The following is a 20,515-nucleotide window of genomic DNA, read 5'->3' as shown; positions in this document are numbered from 1 at the left end:
CACACGTGTGCCGGAGGGTGCTGTCCAAAGAACCAGCACTACATGAGGTCACTGAAGCACGCATCAGAACCACAGCAGACCGAGTGATTCTGCACATTCACTTGGCAGATGCTTTGAAGAAAGCATGGGACATCCTGAAGGACCCAGATGAAACAAACAATACATCAAGGATCCTCAACCTCCAGAACCAACTAATCACCATGAGGATGGATGGGGGTGACATTGTGCGGGACTACCTCACGGAAATGACAGTATTGGGAAATCAACTCCGAGGGGTTGGCATAAGGTGGATCCAGGGCAGTTGCCAATGCTCATGCTCAACATGTTGCCAAGGAGCTTCGGGACCTTAACGACTTCAGAAAGGTCAAGGCCACTCACCTTTGAGAAGCTGGGGGGCCATGTTGGCATAGGACGAAGCTACAGCAAGGATATATGACAAGGACAGTGGTATGACAAAGCCTTAGTTGCACAAGGAAAGAGCAAGGGTATAAGAAAGGGCAACCCTACCAACAACAAGCCCAACAAGAAGAGAGACGATAAAATTGATGAGGAGGTGGACTCTTCTATTAGCTGACGCAAGAAAAAGAAGAAATGCTGCTATTGCGACCAGCCAGGACATTATGCAAGGGACTGCAGAAAGAAGAAGGCTGATCAGAAGAGAAGGAAGGAGTCCAATCAAGAATCAGCAGAGTCAAAACCAGCAGCAAATGTGGTAACAGCAACAGGAGAATTTAGGTGGAACTATTCTTATGTCTAACATTGAGAGATGGTCTTATTAGCCAGAGGGACAAGAGGCCTTTGGGAAGCTGGAGGACAGCAATGTTTGCTCAGGATGTTCTGAGAACAAAGCTAACACCCCTTGAATGAAGGAAACTTCAAGGATCAGAGTCATACAAGTATAGGGATACTGAAGATGGCAGTACAGGGGTTACCCATGGATGTCGTGGGTGCTGCCAGGAGGTACCTACTTTGTTTTCAACGCAAACAATCAAACGAGTGGATCCAACACTATGTATATTTCTTTGTCTATACATTCAGACTTCAATAGTATACTTTGGGACAAGCATTTGCATTGTTTTTCCTTGTTTTCTCAATGTGATCAGGAAATGGAGGGTGAAAGATTCCTAGGAAGCAGAGGGAGATGCAGAGAACATCAACGCCTTCTGCATGACATTTGCCAAAAGCAGTGATGGTTGCTTTGGGAGCATGACTTGCTGACAAGAACAAAAGTTTCAAAGACTTCTCCAAAGCTCAATTGCAGAATACTGGCAGCTGGAAAAACTGAACTAGTTGAAGCCTTTATGGTGGAGACAAGGACATCTACAAATCTGGAGAGTATATTGTTGCTGGAGGGTTACTCAGTTGTGAGCTCATTCGGAGCTTACAATCCAGGATTTCTGGAGAGACACTTAGCCTTGGAAATATATGTGGATCAGCCACAGGATTTCACTGTTCAGGTGAAGTACTTGGTTGCGGAAGCTGCCCACGTGGTGACCGCTTGAAACAGAACCCAAGAGCATGGTGCTTGGCAGGATCCAGGCTGTTCTTGGATTCTGAGGAGGACAGGTGGATAGGCCTGATGTTTGTACTAGGCTTGCTTGAGTACAATGGAATGTTCATGATTGAGGATGGTGGCACCATGAAGACTTGGCACTACTTGGATGGAATCTATGATCCAGGATGGTTTGCTTATACAGGACTGGACCTGGAGGAGTACGATCTAGGATTTCAAAGATCAAAGGTCGAGGACATCTCTGACTTGTTCCTGAGAGCTTCTGAATGAGAGCTGATGGAGCATGTGCATCGATGTGTAGGTGTTGGCCCCTGGAGGGTCGGTGAGAGGGGGTGTTGGGATTTTAGGTGTCACCTCCCCACCTATGAGCCCCCAAATGAGGACATGGGGAGGTAGGCCAGCAGCAAAAGAGGCTTTGAGAGAAGCCGTGTGGGCATATCTCAGGACTGCCCACGATCAGAGAGAAAGCAGCCTGCCAAGTGGGCAGCAAGAGCAGAGCATGACTGCATGGACAGCATAGGGCCCTGGAAGAGGGCTGGTGCTGGCAGCAGCAGGACTTGCAAGGGCAACGCATAGGGCAGCCAAAAGGGTCTGCCACGACAGATATATAGGCCTGGCAGGTGGTGGCAGAAGGGACTGCCTGTTGGCAGTCTGTAGCAGAAGGTCAGGCCCACAGACAGGGCCAGTCAGGTGCAGCGGAGAAAGTCGGCGAGAGCAGGTCAGGAGGGGCAGATCTGACACAGACTGGGTACCTCAAATTTTGGCTAAATATCAGAGCATCAAGGAGGCCAGGAGTCAGGCTCACTTTGTGCCTCACACGTGGGCTGCATCCAGAGCAGCAGGGAGGTCAAGGAAAGGGTGAACAGCTGTCTCACATTAAAAGCAGCAAGGAGACCTGTTTGTGCAGCATTTAGTCTGCCCACTGAAGCTCCATAGGAACACACAGGCTGACAGTTCCAAGGTACCAGGGTGCCCGCATCTAGGCAGCACCATATGTAGATGGTGGCACACTGAGCACACCTTTTTTCTCCATCTACTGGAGCAATCTGTTTTACTGATTCTACTGTGTCTGCATGGTTCAATAACTGTGCCTGCATCTATCTCTATCTACAATCACTTGTGTGCACAAAAGAAAAGGAGTGAGATTTGAATTAAGCACAGTGTTTCTTGGGGCTACATTTCTACATAATCTTCCACTGCAGGAGTGTTGGCTATAACAAGCAACCTCTGTACCTGTTTTCTAACACAACAACATTGCATTGTGATAAACAAACAACCTGTCCAAGCATCAGCAAAGAACCCAAAGCACATAAAAAGCAATGAAATATTTAATCATAGAGACGGTACTGAATGCACAGCCAGTGGGGAGAGAGCCATTATAGAAACACGAGGGTGTCCAGCTCTCATATGTTACCTTGAAATCTCCATATTAAGGAGGTCCAAGTCTAATATTTCACTTGAAATGTTTAGGGTCTCTGCAAGTCCTTCATCTGAGACATCTCATGATACATCATGATTTTGATCTTGAGCGAAGAAGAGCAGTCTAACTATCAGCGGAACAGTTCTAACATATGCTAGTCTAGCAAAATGGGCCATATTGTCATTATCCTAATGAGAGGTCTATATCTTTGTAACATGATGATGTATAGTTGGCTGAATCTAGCTTTGACTCTTCATTGGTTTAACTGGCCCATGCCTCTAGAGTGCAAGCAAAGAAAGGTAAGCAGATATTCTTAGGTAGGCTAGGTGCGAAAAGATGATTGATTAAGTGATGTCCAGTATTTGTAGAAAACTGAAAGGCATCGCAATGCCAAGCTAGTCATCAAGCAACCCTATAGAATGAAGCCCTAGATAGGCCAAGGTAGTTAAGACGGCAAATAAATCCCGTGTAGCAAAATAACTGTGACTAAAGAACTCACTTGATGGTGATTGCAAACCCATAGACATCAGATTTTGTACTATGGACCTCCTTTCTGAGTACTTCAGGAGCCATGTACAAAAGTGTCCCCACCATGTTCTTCTTATGAAAACCCCCAGTTGGTTTTCCGCATGATTTCCAATTCTGTAACATTGCTACCTGAAGGTCCTTTGCTAGCACTGCCAATCCAAAGTCCCCCAAATATGCATTCCAATCAGTGTCCATCTGGGGGGAAAGCAAAGAACGTCAATCCTCTCACTTTGAGTAAAAGTAAATCTAACAAATAGCCAAACTGTAACTATGCTCAAAATCATGCTCCAGAAGTCAGCATCCAAGGGCAAGTTGAACCCACAAGAATATTGGCAGGTTTCACGTCCCTATGAACAATACCCAGCTGGTGAAGATAGCACAAAGCACTGCCTGCAAAAACCATAGAGTGTGATAAGCATTATACCAGGTCATCAATCAAGCCTTCAACATCCATTGAACTCTCAAGTTTCTCAATTAAGCTTCTTGAATTAGTGCATCTAGTTCTTTTCTACGACAACGATGTCTGGCAGAATGATGCGTACACAATCTAACAGCCATTATTTTTAGTTACATCATTCCATCATAATATTGACACTTGTCCGAGTGTAGATTGGATATTATTGGATGCAAAAGAAATTGTGGGCGAAGTTCTAGATACATAAATGGCAATAAACTCTAGTTGTGTTTGTTAAGATAAGAAAAAAAGGCAGACCTAATTGCAAAGAAATTTTCAAAATTTCAGCCACAGAGGGTCTCCAGTCCTTAATATGAAGAGCTTGAGACAAGTTTCCTTGCTTATACAACTGAAACAGAAACAAGTACTCTGGAGGCCGAGCATGGGCTGCAATCAATTTGATGATGTTTGGATGCTCCAATTTGCTTTTCCATAGCATCAATCACATAAAACATAATTAGAATTGGCTATGAGATAAAACATGCATGCGCACACCACACACATGCATGCACGCAAGATTCCTGACAGGACTCACTGACAATAGCAGCCTCTCTTTCACACAAACAAATGGACTACACAAAAGAACATTGCTGTTTCTGTTATGTTAACATATGTGCCCTTTCTTACAGAGTCTGAATTTCTATCACATAAACACACTGCAAGGTCATCCATGAGGAAAGATGGAATTGCAAAGCAAAGCTATTGTACTGCTTGCCTTTCCAAACAGCAAAAAGCATTGTGAAGAAACCATACAGATGAGAAAATTCATAGTTCAGACGTGTATGTGCCACATGAATGAAACAAAATCTGAATGCAAGCAACCTTTATCTAAGGCTACCGAGATCTGACCTTAATAATTGTAATTCCATATGATAACGGTCAATATCATCTGCTGTTGAAAGGCGAGGTATTTTTGCTGCTACAGGGTTTCCGGAAAGACTTGCTTCATATACAACACTTTCTGCACCTGTAAAGCACCAGACGAGCTAGTTCAGGAGGAGTGCGTTCACAAAAATGAGGATTCTTGTATTGCAAGAGGACAGATGGAGTACCATGTTATACCTCTATCAGGGGGATGGCATGCCATACAACGAACCAATGGACAAAAAAGAGTGCATTAACGTAGGATTAGTTTGCTGGAATGCAGGAGATCAGTGTCCAGGAACTAGCTAAATCAACAGAGGGTACAGCTTTACAAAGTCATTATCCCTATACGCTGGTGATACACATGATAAAGTGTGTAAATTTGTGCTGGACATAAATCTATAGACTGTACAAGAGATCCTTCTTATTCAAAGGCACGTCTTAGAATCGGTCTAACTCCTTGCTACTCTAGTTCACATTAAGAAGCATCACAGGAAGCAGGCAATAAATTATGAAAAAGAGACTCCCTTAAGACAACATACAATCATTGCAAAAACAAGCAACTCCTTGACGAAGTGAGCAACATGTCAACATGGAAAAGACACAATTTCACTGAGCATTATGGGATTACAAGAGGTTTAAGCATCTCTACTAAATACAGTCAGGAGATTCATTCCTAGACAACTTGGACCCTGCTAGTTTAGCAAGGTATCTACTCAATGGAGCATAAAACAATAGATTGTTTGTTGTTGGCTAGAACATATTATTAGAGGGCAAGATGCTAGGACATACTTCACAGAAAGGTTCAGTTGTTAAACGGGGAAAAACCACATGTAAGAGAAACAATCAATTAAAACAGACACTAGAACAGCCCATCCAAAATGCAAGCATAGGATAAAGGGCATCATATCCAATAAAACTCCAAATTGAGTCACCCCTTATACATCACCATCTGTACATCCTTCTCTCCAAGCATGATCCAATCCGCTGCTCTACGTCGTCTAGAATGGTCATCATGCTCCAATAAAGAAACGGAATGATTAGATGGTGTCAACTTGTACTTATTTCCATGTAACTTCAGAGTCTTGGACATTACTACACCTCTTCTCTCCCATTCTTCCTCATTGTGATCTGCAAGCTCATCCTCTTCTATACAATCCTCCCACATCCGTAAGGGACGTGCTTATGCAGAAGCGTGTTTTTGAGGATTTATTTAATTAGGACAAGAAATCTATTAACCGTGAACTGAAAATTAATACCACCAAACACCGATCTTATTGCTCCTCATTAAGGTGACAGGAAGAGCTGACGGGTGATGGGCCTAGCGACAACGACATGCAGACTTCAGTGGGGGGAGGGGGACTGAATGACATGCATTGGGATTTGTCTATAGGACTAGAAGGTCATGGCTCAAGCAAGTCAAAAATTTCCCTTGTTGGATGAGAGAGAAAGATTGTCGATACCAGCTACATTCCTGAGCAGTTGAGCAGCTTCTTGGAGCTTCCTTGGTGAACAAAAGATCGTTGCATCATCTGCCAAGCTGTCCCAGAATGGCTCCAAAACAAATGGAGAAGCTTTGCACCCGACACAGACTGTCAATGAAAGGGTGGACACCATGCAAGGGGCATTGCAACAGCATCGAAAGAGTTATGCCAGAGCCTTGCAAGGGTCCAACTTCAGATGTCCTCATGCCCGGAAGGGCAAAGCAAGCGATGCACTTCTGTCAGAGGTCAGACGCTGGTTCGGACGAAAAAAATCGGAAGAGAAAGTCATGAAGGAGGACGTTGCCCGTGCAGATCAGCTAGTCAGCCTAATGGAGGAGATGGAGCAAATTGATCAGGTAGGCTTCCAACTTGCATGTCAATACCGGGTTATTGAATGAAACTGCGAGGTGGTTGAATTCTCATGCAGTGGTCGGCTGTATCCATGGTCCCCAGCCCCCGTCCCTTTTTTGAAGAGTGGGTGCACTCAAACTGAGTTAAGAAGGGATTAAAAGTAGTAAATATCCCGTTAATGTGCAATGGTTCCATTGTGTTTCTCTTTCATAAGCCAAAATGGATGTCTGTTTTGAAGAATGGTACGTGGACCAGCCTCTTCTGTTGTGAAGAATGGTACGTGGACCAGCCACTGTCTGTGCAGATGTGGGATATGAAATTCTCCACGGGCATGCTGCCTCCCTCTAAGGCTCCCATGGGTAGAATTTCTGGACATACCATTAGCCCTGCTTCCTTAGATAGAGACCGTGTGGCCCCTTACGCCAGTTTTTGGGAGTCGAACAAGAAAGATTTGTAAGTCCTAGGGATAACCCACAATCATGCATGCTCATGGATCCACTAGGGGCTCTGGTACTAGAAGATGAAAGGGGGCTTCAGTGATGCAACAGATTTTTTTTATAAGAATGTCTGTAATTCATGTTTTCTATGTAGGATGGGGGGTCGTTTTATCTGCAATTTCCCTTAAAGGGCAAACAGAAAGTTGAGAAACAAACCTGGAGGGGAAGCCTGTTAAAACAGCGACAGAAGAACATGTTGTAGCTGATCAGTAAGTTCAAAGGACTCTTCACAGAGTCAGAAAGGGGCAAATGTTATTGAGATAGATACTAAAAAGGCGTGACTGTTCAAAAGACTGAGGCTCAAAAGGTAGATGTTCATCTCAGTGATAAAGAAAATGAGGAGAAGGAGGACACTGAGCAGATCATGGGAGGTGACAAAACAATGTCCTCGAATACCTTTGATATTTTGCAGGACCAAGATATTGTGGAAGGTTTGGTAAAAGTAGCGTACAACTCACAAACCTTTGAAGATCAAGGTGTAACGATTCCATTCAAGGCCTCTTTGTTGGAGAGTTAGATGGAAGTGTGTGTGGTGTTAGACTTGCCCCCAAGCAACAGCAGTTTAAGAAGAAACCCAAAAAGCTTATGTAAGTTATAGGTCACAACAAATCAGAATTTTCTTTCCTGCACCTGAATGTTCAAGGACTCTTCAATGAGTTCACGCCAGCCTTATTAAGAAGATGGTTGAGAACTTCATCTCATGAATTTCTTGGCTTGCAAGAGGTGACGATTGGAGGGGATTCTCTGCATTGGCAGCTTCAAAAAGTAGATAAAGACAAAGTATGGTTTTATTACCAACCATTAGTTGGTAAAGGGGTGCTGCCTTAGGAGTTTAGTAAAACTCTCTCTGATTGCATAGGTTGGTGCCTCACAAATTTTGGACGTCATGGAGAGGTGTTGAAGTCAGACATGCCAATCTGAGGTGTGATGCTTTGTGTATTTATACTCCTAATGCTACCAAGGAGAGGACCTGAGTTCCATTTCTCCTAACTCCCTATTAATAGGTGACATCCTAACTCCCTATTTATAGGTGACTTCAATATATCTCCTAACTCCCTATTAATAGGTTGGTTTGGGATATGAGTTCCATTTCTCCTAACTCTTTATTAATAGGATGGTAGAATCCTCTGCAGACATGTGGGATAACAAGGACAAAGTGATTAGTGCAAGTGAATTCAATACTTGGCCCAAGTTCAAACATCATGCACGTCTAGTGGATCTCTCCAAAGAAACTCCTTTCACCTGGAGTAATAATCAGGTGAGATCTAACCACAAGAAAGCCTGTCTTGATAGATTCTATGTTTCTAGGAATGTGGGAGATGGGGCTCTCAAGTGGAAAAGTAAGACGTTTCTTTCTCTTCTCTTCATCACAGATCATATACACGTTACCTTAATCATGGAAAGAGCTGGGTGTTTGAGAAAATCATGGTTTAAGGCAAACCCTTCCTTTTTCCAATTACCTTATGTTCATGTCAAAATAAACAGAATTTCGGAATGTGCTTCTGGAAGTACGGCCTCGTACATAGGCAAATGGTCTAGGCTATTAGCAGGACTCTAACTTTTTAAAGGCAATCAGAAAAAGAGCTGCAGATGCCAGACGAAAAAGAACAAGGGATTTAGAGGCCAATCTTCAAGAACTAGACCAGGACAACTTGGTGGAAGGGCATCAACAACTTCTAGAAGTGAAAGCTAGACTGAGGGAGGAGGAATTTAACCAATGTAGACAACAAGTAGCTTACTAAAGAGATTGGTGGGCTGGCAAAAGTGACAAAGCCAATGTGGACATGTTTAGGTCCTTCAGAACAAAATCAGCTCAGGAACACATCGAACAGTTAGCTTGGCCAAGCAGGGTTGCAGACACTTATCAAGAAATTTTACATGAGGTACACACTCACTTCAGCAAAATATTGGGCACTCAAGAAGTGGTGGACACAGGGAAACTGAGAGCCAGGGCCAAATGCAGGGCAGTTTGACCCAGGGTGGTTGCAGCCTATGATGTCTCCTCTCTAGACTTACTTCCAGGATGCTCATCCCGTAGAGCTGAAGGAGGCAGCTTCCTAGATGGTCATCCCGTAGAGTTCTACCTGTGCTTTTCGGATACTTACGATTGAAACTTGGGAAGGTCTGTGTCAAATGGTTCCTTGGGGGGTAGTAGCAATACAGGTATGACCAAGCTCATACCTAAAGGGGGGCTAAGGTTGTTATTTCCAATTCGAAACCCCTAACTATGTTGAATACAAGCTATAAAATCATAGTTAAAGCCTTGGCTCTTAGGCTCAAAAACAAGATGCAAAATTGGGTCACGGAAGATCAAAAGGGTTTTTAAAAAGGTAGAAACATCTTTGAAGCAATAATAACAATATTCGCTGACAAAGAAGGAAGAAGGTGCTCTTACATGAAATCGTCAACTCAGGAGCAGAAAATTGATTCCCAGAAGTGAAAAACGTCAACCAAAAGGAGGAGCTTATCAAATTGCAATACCAAATGATCCCTGGATGTGACCAGATCATAGCAACAGGACCCTGGATCAAACCGCAAATTGATCTGGATCTGTTTCTAGTGAATCGCAATTCGCCGCAGATGCTGATTTTATGACTTTCTGGCTGAGACACTTGCTAGATGTCTGGCCACTTAACTAATTTTCACTTTTCTTTTTCCAAGCGTCAAAAACAAAAATGAAATTGTTTCCAGATGATGCAGAAGATCAAGACTGGATCCAACAAGGAAAGCTGGAAAGAATGGAATTTGCAAAATCAGCAACCAAATAAGCTCCTAGATCAATTTGCAACTAGTTTGGAGCAACTTTGTACCTTGCAGGCAATGTCCAGCAAGTTTGCTTCCAAATCATGGTGAAATTTGGTGCAAAAACAGTAACAGGCTGGAAAATAAATGCAATGCACATAATTAATGCACACTTAGGTCTATAATCAACCCTGGGCTTGCTAGCTAGACTTCAAAATCTATGCAAACTGAAAACCAACAGTTATGCTCACAGTGTCTGTCTAATATGCAAGTGACCAGGGTGTGATTTGTAGAAGAGGTCCATCTAGAAGTGTAAGTCTTGTAAGAAAGAACACTTACACGTGTGATCAGTAATAAGTATGTGCACAGTAAATAAATCAACATCAGCTGAACAATAGAAAATGTGGTGATAATGCCCTTGGAAAATGTGTAGGGGTGTTACAACATCCTCATATTCCTCTTCCATAATCTTCTTAACTTGAAACCTTCAGGCTGTGCTGTCTTTTCATCACTCTAGGCCTATCTTCCATCTTCCTTCTCGTCATCTGCTGCTTTCCCTTGGCTGGAATCTGCTCCTTGGCCAGATTGATCTGAATTACAGATACCTCTCTTTTCAGAGTTTATACAAAATGAGTTAATTTTCCATGGTTTGTACACCATGAGTTCACACCAGCCTTAGATAACATTTGATATAGTGTACAAGCAATCACATCTAGGTGAAAAGATGTTGGGAGTGAGTGCACGGGATGGAGTCTGATACATGTAGAATTATAGGATTTTTGCTCCGCACATCCACAAGGCCCCCATAACCACTCATAGGGTTTATACACCCTACAAATATCCTAGTAGCTTGCCCCAGAAGTGATCCTCAGTACGGCGGACATAATCTCCAAAACCAACAATCATGTGCTGTAAGAAATCCTAGATTTACTATATTTAGAAATGTGCTAAGGAACAGAAAGGAGACTGAAATAGCAGAAAACAAGGAATAATTGTATTGCTTGAATGTCTGTAGGGTATATGTTGTGTGTCATCCATACAATTGGGCCTCTCTTATATAGAGAGTGAAAAGTCACACATGAAAAGGTGTGTACTCCAAAGTGTGTGTGCATGAAGAGGTGTGTACCCCTTGTGAAGGGTGTGACCATTGATGAGAGGGTACATTACAATAGAAATGTCTCTTCAATAGAATGTCTCTTGTGAAGGGTTGTGCCTCATAGGAAGTGTCCCATCGAAAGGGCAAGGGTTGTGCCTCATAGGAAGTGTCCCGTCGAAAGGGCATACCCTTCCACAAGTGTCCATTCATCAAACCATCCATAAGTCTAGAAATAGAGAAAGGAATACGTCACAGATCGTGACATCCCCTCCTACTCAAAATAAGACCCTGGTAGAGATAATGAACTGATGTAGAAAATATCACTTCTTGCATTTCTTGAACCAGTTGATCAGCTAGGGCCACTCGATGTTGAAGTACAAAATTCGTTAGTACAATCGGAGTGTGTCCATAAGCTGCTTGGAATGGAGTCATGCTAATGGCACTATGGAAAGAGTTATTATAAGAAAACTCAAGGAGTGGTAGATACTCTTCCCAAGCTGCTAGGCGTGACTGAATATAATGTCGAAGCATTTCTTCCAGAACTTGGTTGACTCTTTCAGTCTGGCCATTTGATTCTGGGTGGTAGGCTGAACTGAACAGTAGAGTTGTACCCAAAGATTCGAACAGTGAAATCCAAAAGTGACTGGTAAACTTGGGATCTCTGTCGGATATGATATCCTTGGGCAATCCATGGTGTCGGAAGATGTGTTGTATGAAGAGTTTGGCGATCTCCGGAGCCTGTGCACTGCTTTTGCAAGCAACAAAGTGTGCCATTTTGGACAATCGATCAACAATTACCATAATCTGAGTGTTACCTCTGGAGGATCGTGGTAGTGTTGTAATGAAATCCATGGAAATACTTTCCCACCTTTCAGTTGGAGCTGGAAGAGGCTGAAGAAGTCCTACTGGAAGTCGTCGGCTTGCTTTCATTTGTTGACAAGATAAGCAAGATGTAACCATTTTGATGACGTCGCTTTTCATCTGAGGCCAGTAGTATGTTGCACTGAGTAACCGATAAGTCTTGTTGATGCCTGGATGGGCAGCATAAGGAACTACATGATGCTCTTTTAACAAAAGACATCGAACATCCTTGTCATGTGGTACACAGACGCGATCTTGATAATACAGAATGTCGTCCGTATAAGAATAGGACGAGAAAATCTTCTGTTCGGAAGTCGAAGGTTGATCTTTTGAAAGAACTTGTACTGCTGTGCCGAAGTCTTTGTCATTGAAATACTTCCCTTTGAATGAATTCGGAACATCCACAGATAATGTAGAGATTACCATAGCTGATGCTAGAGGTAACCTGTTGAGAGCATCTGCAACTACATTGCGTAGTCCCGGAATGTACTCAATGGTCATGTGAAAGTTGGCCAGAAACTCAACCCAACGTGCTTGTCGAGCGTTCATGACTGGGGGCTGGGGCATTGTTTAACCCAAAGGGCATGACCAAACATTCATAGTGTCCATACTTTGTTCGAAAAGCTGTCTTGTACTCATCGCCTTCTCGTATGCGAATTTGATGATAACCTGAACGAAGATCAATCTTTGAGAATTGTGTTGCATGTAGAAGTTGATCGAAGAGGTCATCGATGCGAGGCAATGGATACTTGTTTTTGATAGTGAGCTTGTTAAGGGCTCGGTAGTCGATGCAGAGGCGCATTGACTTATTCTTTTTTTCCACAAGTAGTACAGGAGATCTGAAAGGGCTGCGACTAGGCCGAATGTGACCTTTGTCGAGTAGTTCGGTGACTTGTCTTTGGATTTCTTCATTTTGAGTATAAGAAACCCGATAAGGAGGTTTCGACGGTGGATTACTGCCGGGACTAAGTTCGATTGGGTGATCCACTAGTCGTCGAGGTGGTAACTGCTTTGGCAATTCCTGTGGAAAAATATCCAAGTAAGGCTGGAAAAAAGGTTGGTTGAGGTATTCAGGAGGATCGTTTGTTGGTGTCTCCTCGACTGCTGTAACCAACAGAAGTGAAGTCTTTACGTGACATTTACGAACCCACTTCTTTACTTGTAGGGCAGAGGCAACTGGGGTTGAAGGAGAGTCCCTTAAACCAGTTAGCTCAATAAGTTTTCCCTGGTGGACAAACTGGATAGTATGGCTGCGAAAACTTATTGATGGATCATAGTCGTAGAGCCACTGTTGTCCAAGTATGACATCGTACCGAGAAAGAGGCATGAAGTCGAAGTTCAACTTGTCCGTATAATGTTGGATGCAAAAAGACAAGTTTTTGATCCTGGTGTTGCACAAGAAAGTAGTTCCATTTGTGAGTTCAATCTGATAGTCCATGAGACTAGGACTGGTGGTCAACCGAAGTTTGTCGACCATAGAACTAGCTAGGAAATTATGAGAGCAACCACTGTCGATGACGATAGTGACCGTTGTTCCACGAATCGATCCTTGAACACAAAGTACTTGAGTGGCCAGAGAAGGTTCGGGGTTGCTGGCAAGGCTCAGGTGGATGGTATTTGCCATTCGAACAGCTTTGCCTTTCTTGTCTTGTGCTAGGGTAGCATCTTCTATTTGGAAAGTACTAAGTTCCATATTGGAATTTGGCTTTGGTCGCTTGGGACAATCAAACCATCTATGGTCGCCTGTACAGATGGTACAAAGTCCTTTTGTGCTGGAGTTGTTCTTCTTGTTAGTGGCCGCACCTTTATATTGGGGATGTCGATGATGACTTTGTGAAGAAGAAGAGACGCGATCCTTGGAGGAGTGCTTCTGTTGGAATCCAACATATGATTTCTGAGTCTTCTGGGGATCTTGAGACTGTCGCTGACCTTGAGGGCGAGCACCTTTGGCCATAGGAGAGTTCTGTGTGCGATTAGCACTCTGCTTCCCTGTGTTTTGGAAATCTGTAATGCGCTCTACGTAAGCAATAGCACCAGCTGTGGTCGTGATGTTTGCTTTAAGGACATCAATGCGTAACGAGGGATTTAGGCCTGAGATGAAAGCATGAAGGCAATCATCCTCAATTAAACCATCAATCTCCAACACCAATGTGGTGAACTAAGAGATGTAGGAAGACAGGGAGCCTGTTTGCTCCAACTGTCGGAGTTTTGAACGTGCTTGGAAGTCCGCATTGGCAAGTATGAACTGCTTACAGAGCACATGTTCAAAACGTTCCCATGTTAATACACTTTTGGCGTCCTTTAAGCGTCTTTGCCACCATAGAAAAGCTGTATCCTTGAGGAGGGAGGCTGCCAAGGCGATCTTTTTGCCTTCAGTGAGGTCAACAGTATCAAAATACATGCGCATTTTTACGAGCCATTGGTCAACTGTTCGGCGATTGCGTTGACCAGTGAAGGCTTCCGGAGTTTGATGTCAAGTCTTTTAGTTTTGGAAGCTTGAAGTAAACGGTAGAGGGCACGTAGTTCAGTGTTTTCTGTCACAGGGACATGAAATTCAAAGTACTTTGATGTACTACAAGACCGTGACAACTTTGGTTTTAAAAGTCCAAGCGTGGGCTTAATAATGTGTAATTAAACGCGGCATGGTGCCTAGCACATAAGCGTAATTAATCCCTAGGCCCAAAGGCATTCCAAGGAATTAAAAGAGTGGTTGTTGGGAAATGATGATGTGGCATTTTTAATAGGCCCCCTAGAGGGCCATGTACCTTCAGTGGCCCCCCTAGAGTTCCAGGTGGCTCTAGTGCCTTCTACATGCTCCTTTGCCATTCCTGGACCTTCCTGGGCCTTCTAAACTTCACATGTGTGGTTTTCTCTCTCATCTTCTCCCTTTGTTGAGATTTTGGACTGGTTTTTCAGCCTCCTTCAGCTGAATTCTGTTTTTCTTCATAACTCCTCACCCGTTTGGATTCCTCGACTTCCGTTTGGCCCGATGGCTTCTCCTCTGCCTCCCCTTCGTAGTGATATGCTTTTCCCTCCATGCGTTTGGTAGAACGGGCAGAGCTGAGCACTTCTTATACTGGTCGAATTTGCAAAAGTGGCTTTTTCTGGACCTTTTTGCTTCTACCGCCTCCTAGGCCTCTCCTCTTGCAAAGCTACAGCTTTCTGTTGAATTTTGAGTGGTCCCACACGCTGGTTGACTGGTTTTTCTCAGTTTTGAAGGACTTTCCGGCGATGAAACTTCTCCAAAACCTTCTCAATGCATTCCTCTCTGAAGCACGCTTCTTTTGAGCCCAAGAACTCCCACTTCTTCGTGACAGAAGTGCTTCTTTTCGCATTTTTCAGTGGAATTCTTGATGGTCGGCTCTTGTAAATACTCTTTCTTCATGCCTTTTGTTAAGCACTATCTCTACTTCCCCTCTTGAAGATCACGGGAGTAGCACCATGAATCTCCACCCAGCCATACCTCGCTGAGACTCACAAGCAGACAGAGATCTTCGTTACTAAATCAACGTGAATAACACTCTTCTCTTCTCTCACTAGCCTCAGCAAGCCCCAATTCCCTAGATAGATCTAGATGCCACGTCATCCATATAGGGCCTTCCTGATGCAACATTTCACCCCTCTCTTGGGATGCATTAAATTCCTTGCCCCTAGGCACAATCTTTGCACTAGGCCCTTGGCCTTAGATCTACCTAGTCTGGTGCTATCAGCCCTCACCTAGGACCTTGACATTAAATCCCTCCCGATCATTTACATGAAGCGCAAACACATATATTACAGAGATAGATCCATTAAGGGAAATGTCGACTGATTCTTCCGAGGTCATGCTACCTTGGCTAGAGCGTAACATTCCTTCCCTCTTCAAACATCAGCGTCCTCGATGATAAAATCAGGGAACACTCTCCGCAACTGATATACGGATTCCCAGGTAGCTTTGGATAGAGGCTGACCATGCCATGCAACCAACACCGTGGGTATCTTCCGATTTCGTATTTGCATTGTTCCTCGGTCCAGGATTCTTGTTGGTTTGCGCCTTGCAATATCCTCTATCTCCTGAAACAAAACCACACCTTCGATTAGTGAGTCACCTGTATGTAAAAATTTCTTTAAGCGCGAAACATGAAAAACCGGGTGCACCTTACACCTCTGTGGCAATTCCAATTTATAGGCTACACTGCCTATTCTCTTTAGAATTAACCACGGCCCACAGTATCGAGGTGATAACTTAGCACACTCCCTTGAAGTCAATGACTTCGAGTGCGAAGGAACTCGGAGAAAAACTTTTTCTCCTTCCTTAAATACCCTTATAGACCGGTTTTCATCCGCATACACCTTGGCTCTATCCATAGCCTGGCGGATATTAGCTCTCGCAAGTGCTAGCATCTCCCGCATCTGAACTACAAAGTTCGCGGCACTAGGCACTTTCTGAGGTACTCCAACTATAGTTGGATTGGCTGGTCTATAACCATAGTTCAGCTCAAACGGACTGAACCTGGTAGAGGAATGTTTTCTATCATTGTAGGCAAACTCCAACAATGGCAACCACCTGTCCCACGTGTGTTGCCTCAATGACACATATGCCCTCGGCATATTCTCTAAAGTTTGGTTGACTCTCTCCGTCTGACCATCCGTCTCAGGATGATCCCCACTACTCATTCCCAACTTAGTCCTCAGTGCCTCAAATACCGCCGTCCAAAAATGACCAATAAATCTGACATCTCGGTCTGACACTATGGATCTAGGCAATCCATGCAGACGAAATATACTGATAAAGGAGATCCTGTCTGAGGTAACACTGGTGATGCCGAAAGTGGTGTTACTGCTCGTGAGAGGACAGGAGTAAGTTGCAGAGTCCACGGATCTGAGAAGGGATAAGGAGCTGCTGTCGGAAGTGGAGGAAATCCAGGAGGAGTGCCTTCAGAGTGTAAATACCGTCTTGGAGAAGGTACAACCTGTATAGGCGGATATCTGGGAGCTGAAGGAGGTGGAGAGTACCCTGGAGATGCCGAAGGTGAGGGGTAAAATTCTCTCCAAAGATGGACAGCAAACTCTTGAGGAATATCGGGTTCTGGGTATCTTCGTGTCTCGTGGAACACAACATGGATTGTGCTGAGGAAGTAATGTAACTGAGGTGCCTCACGCAGAAGGTATAGGATGTGGTCCAAATCACTAGGAGGGCACGTGACACAGAAGACCCAAGATGCCAAAGCTCAGAAATGGGCTGGTTGTGCAATATGAACACAATATTGTGTGGTAGATGATGCCTGAGGTGTCCTTGAAATGCCGGGTGAATTACCAGGGTTTCCATGCTTTAAGGGAGCGTCTTTCATTTGCTGTAATTTGATAATGACAAGAGAATCCTTAAAAGAAGAATGGAAAGACTCCACCTGGCAATGATTTAATCTGCCAAATTGTTGCGTAGAAGAGGCCTGCAGATTTCTGTCTGGAGGTCCATGTTGCAATGGGTGGCGAGGAGCAGATCTGAGCCTGGCATTTAATAGGCTGTCTTCATCGCGACAGGAGGCTGAAACTGCTGCTGATCTTGTAGGAAAAAGGTAGCAAACCAAGGAGAGCAGGCTATCAATGGCGCAAACTGGTTGCAGGCTGATTTGCGACAAAATGGCTGGCTGGAGCTGTGCTCGCGCTGCAGGCTGGCAAGGAACAGGGCCGAAAAACCAGCGGGGCTGCAAATGGCAAGGTGGCTGGCAGCGAAATGGCGAGGGGCTGGCAGCAAAATGGCGAGGGGCTGGCAGCGAAATGACAAGGGGCTGGCAGCGAAATGACAAGGGGCTGGCAGCGAAATGGCGCAAACAGGGGCTGGCAGCGAGCAGGGGCTGGCAGTGAGATGGCGAGGGGCTGGCAGCGAAATGGCGAGGCAAGGCTGGCAGCGAAATGGCGCAAGCAGGGGCTGGCTGCGAAACCAACCTGATTTGACGAAAAACCTATAGGCGTTGAAAAGGTACGTCCCTTTTTTGTTTGTTTGGGCTGCCTACATGTGGTGGTTGCCCGGAGACTCTCTGCATCACGTGCGCTCACGATCACTAGTGGGACCATGACTGAAGATGGTGGTGCCTTGAGGTCCTATCGAGGAATTCCATGTGTACCAGGACGGTTCTATTGTGCAGGAATGGGCTTGGCGGAGCAGGAGATGATGGTTGAAAAACTGAGAGACAATTACCCTGAATGTTTCCAGAGGGCTTCTTCAAGGAAGCCAATGGAGCATCTACATCGAAGAGTTTGGATTGGCCCGTGATGTGCCTATGAGAAGGGGTATTGGGATTTGTGTGGTCACCTCCTCATTTGCGAGCCCCCGAATGAGGAGAGCAAAGGGGAGGTGTACCTGTGTGTATTGGAAGACATGTGGGCATTGATTTGGGATGCCACATAGTCAGATCTAACATAGAACAAAGGGCTGCCACCTGGACAGCACATTGGCTGTCATGTGGGCAGCATATTCACAAAGAAAAACATAAAAGGGGCTGCATGGGCAGCACATACAAGAGGTACGTGTCAGTGTTGGAGATCCCCAGGAGGACAAGACCTGCACGGAACAGCCACGTGGCTGGCAGAGACTGTATGGAGCAGATCTGAGCAGGAGTTCCTGCACGGAACAGCCCAGGGACCTGCAAGTACTGTACAGATGGCAGGCACCAACTGTATGGCTGTTTTCAGCAGCTGTTCAGAACTGCAGCGAGGGTTTGTAGGCAGGGAAATGTCCAGAAGCAGGCGGCTGTGCAGGGCGGCTGTTCTGGCCAGCGAAAGACCTGGAGTCTTAAGACCTCAACTTGGGGCTCAGAAGGGTTTGGGCCACTGGCAGACTGCTACATGGCCATGCGGGACAGATTGGGCAGCCACATCATGTGGAGCTGAACCCACAGACCAGCAGGTCGTCCCCACAGACTAAGGGGTCAGCCTGTCTGGGTCAGTTGGTTTGGGGGCCCTCGGGGCCTATAAAAGGCAGCCCCTTGGGCTCATTCCATCATTCATTGGAAGAGCCATTTCAGGAGCAGTTTGGAACAGCACCTCAGCCAGAATTTGGCCTTCATCTAGGAGGATTTAGAGCAGCAAAGATCAGGCTGAGAGCAGCAGACAAAGCTCAACGGTTCTTCATCACTTGGCTGTATATTAGGGCAGCAAGGAGGACGATCAAAGGGGGAGATTGTGCCTCACCATTGGATGCACATCAAGGAGGTCAGGTCTTCACAGCAACACTGCCTCAGTTTTGGCTATCCGAGAGGGGCAGCTTGAAGGTGTGTTTGCGGGGCACGATAACAAGGCCGACTCAAGCTCTACGGGAGCATGCAGGCTGCGTGTTTTAGAAGTGCCACCAAGGTAGGAAAAAGCATATTTTGGTAGTACAGGGGTCCATTTTAGGGGGTACGCTAGACTTGTCTTTTGTATTGTGTCCATCTTTTAAACAGAACATATTGCTGGTTCTACATCTTTGATTGGGAGCATTATACAAGAAGCTATGATGCGAGAAGAGACCAGGCAACCAAAGGAACTAAAAGTCCATCTGATCCATGACAGAAAACTCTTTCCAGCTCCAGTGCACCTATTGTATGAAGATGAGTCATTATGCCCAAGAATGCTGGAAGAAAGCTTATGAGGAAACGCGAGATGAAAAGAGAAACAAATTATGAAATTCTACTGTTATAAAAGCAGGTTGACATACTGCCCACGACATGCCCTTAGCCAGCAAAAAGCCATTGTGTTGCAAGACAAAGGAAGATAACCGGAAACTTGCAGGTTGTAAAATTAGGGGAAGCTGTTATTTCTGCAGAAAAGTTTTAAACCTCCAGATGAACACATTCTCCAAGCATGGCAAACAAGGCACACTCTCGTCACTTAGATCAAAGGTCAATCACACCTTCTCACAATTGAGGGCCCTAAATAAAGATGCTCCAATGAATTGTAGATGTATCCAATTTTCGAATTTTCTAGCCAAAAGAAAAGAAATGATAGAGCAATTCCCCAGCCAACTAGGATATCCTAGTATTTACGACGAAAGGACGTTCCCTGAAAAGGCGCACAGAAACGTTCGAATTGAGGAAGCAATCAGGCAGAGGAAAACGTGAAAACGAGTGAATGAAAGGACCTCGAGCGATCTCTGAGCCCAAGATAAGAGACGATTTGGGGACAGAGAGGGGGATGGAATCACTGGAGCAGCAGCCACGGAAGCAGGTGTTGGCCATCTTGTTGTGTTCCTGTAGCTGCGGTTGATCGTCCATAGGCAAGGGTGGCACCATAGCCTTAGCTCATGAGCCTATAAAGTGAACGCTTAAGCGCTTGCATTTGCTCACGTTTGAGGACGTGCACGCTCTTCTCAAAGTCTATGCTTAATAACTTTAGTTATTACATATATTTAGGGTCTTTACCGTCTATGCCTGCCCATCGTACGTGGGCGTTGTCTTGGCTTTCAGTGGACAATCTTGCCCGTCCATGATCCGTAGGCAATGCCGCAAGTCCTCTCATAATGTTTATAGGCTTGCGCACCACAGGGCAGTCGGTGCCCATGATCCGCAAAGTCGGTAAACACCCGAGGTGTTTATAGATTTGCGAGCACCACCCCGTCCATGATCCGTGGGCGTGTGTCGATGGTGTGCAGGTCTATAATAAGGGTGTTTACAGACCTGCACACCATGGGCACCGTCCTCAGATCATAGATGTGCAAGATTGCCCACCCACGGTCCCGATGAATCCAA

The 20,515-nt window shown here is 45.0% G+C and overlaps 1 protein-coding gene across 5 annotated transcripts in view; it reads right to left on the bottom strand.

Moving 5' to 3' along the window:
• The window catches only part of LOC147896691 (protein kinase family protein / protein phosphatase 2C (PP2C) family protein), a 32,636-nt gene extending 12,500 nt beyond the window's left edge, over nucleotides 1–20,136 (bottom strand). For 2 of the 5 annotated variants that reach the window (XM_087381238.1, XM_087381239.1), the window contains exons 1-5: nucleotides 19,909–20,136; nucleotides 4,765–4,882; nucleotides 4,174–4,340; nucleotides 3,784–3,851; nucleotides 3,433–3,656 (exon numbers count right to left, since the gene is read on the bottom strand). In XM_087381238.1, the coding sequence (XP_087237364.1) occupies nucleotides 3,433–3,656; nucleotides 3,784–3,851; nucleotides 4,174–4,340; nucleotides 4,765–4,882; nucleotides 19,909–20,059 (728 nt within the window). In that variant the 5' untranslated portion in view covers nucleotides 20,060–20,136. Of the gene's footprint in view, nucleotides 1–3,432; nucleotides 3,657–3,783; nucleotides 3,852–4,173; nucleotides 4,341–4,764; nucleotides 4,883–19,908 lie in introns of those variants that run through there. The other 3 variants (XM_087381240.1, XM_087381242.1, XM_087381241.1) reach the window with 3 other exon arrangements.
• Between the last annotated feature and the right edge of the window lie 379 nt (nucleotides 20,137–20,515).

This window comes from Dipteris shenzhenensis, chromosome 11 (assembly GCF_047967505.1).
Source record: "Dipteris shenzhenensis isolate YYH24624 ecotype China chromosome 11, Dip_SZ_1.0, whole genome shotgun sequence".
Lineage (NCBI taxonomy): Eukaryota > Viridiplantae > Streptophyta > Polypodiopsida > Gleicheniales > Dipteridaceae > Dipteris > Dipteris shenzhenensis.
This window is presented reverse-complemented; position numbering and strand designations above follow the sequence as displayed.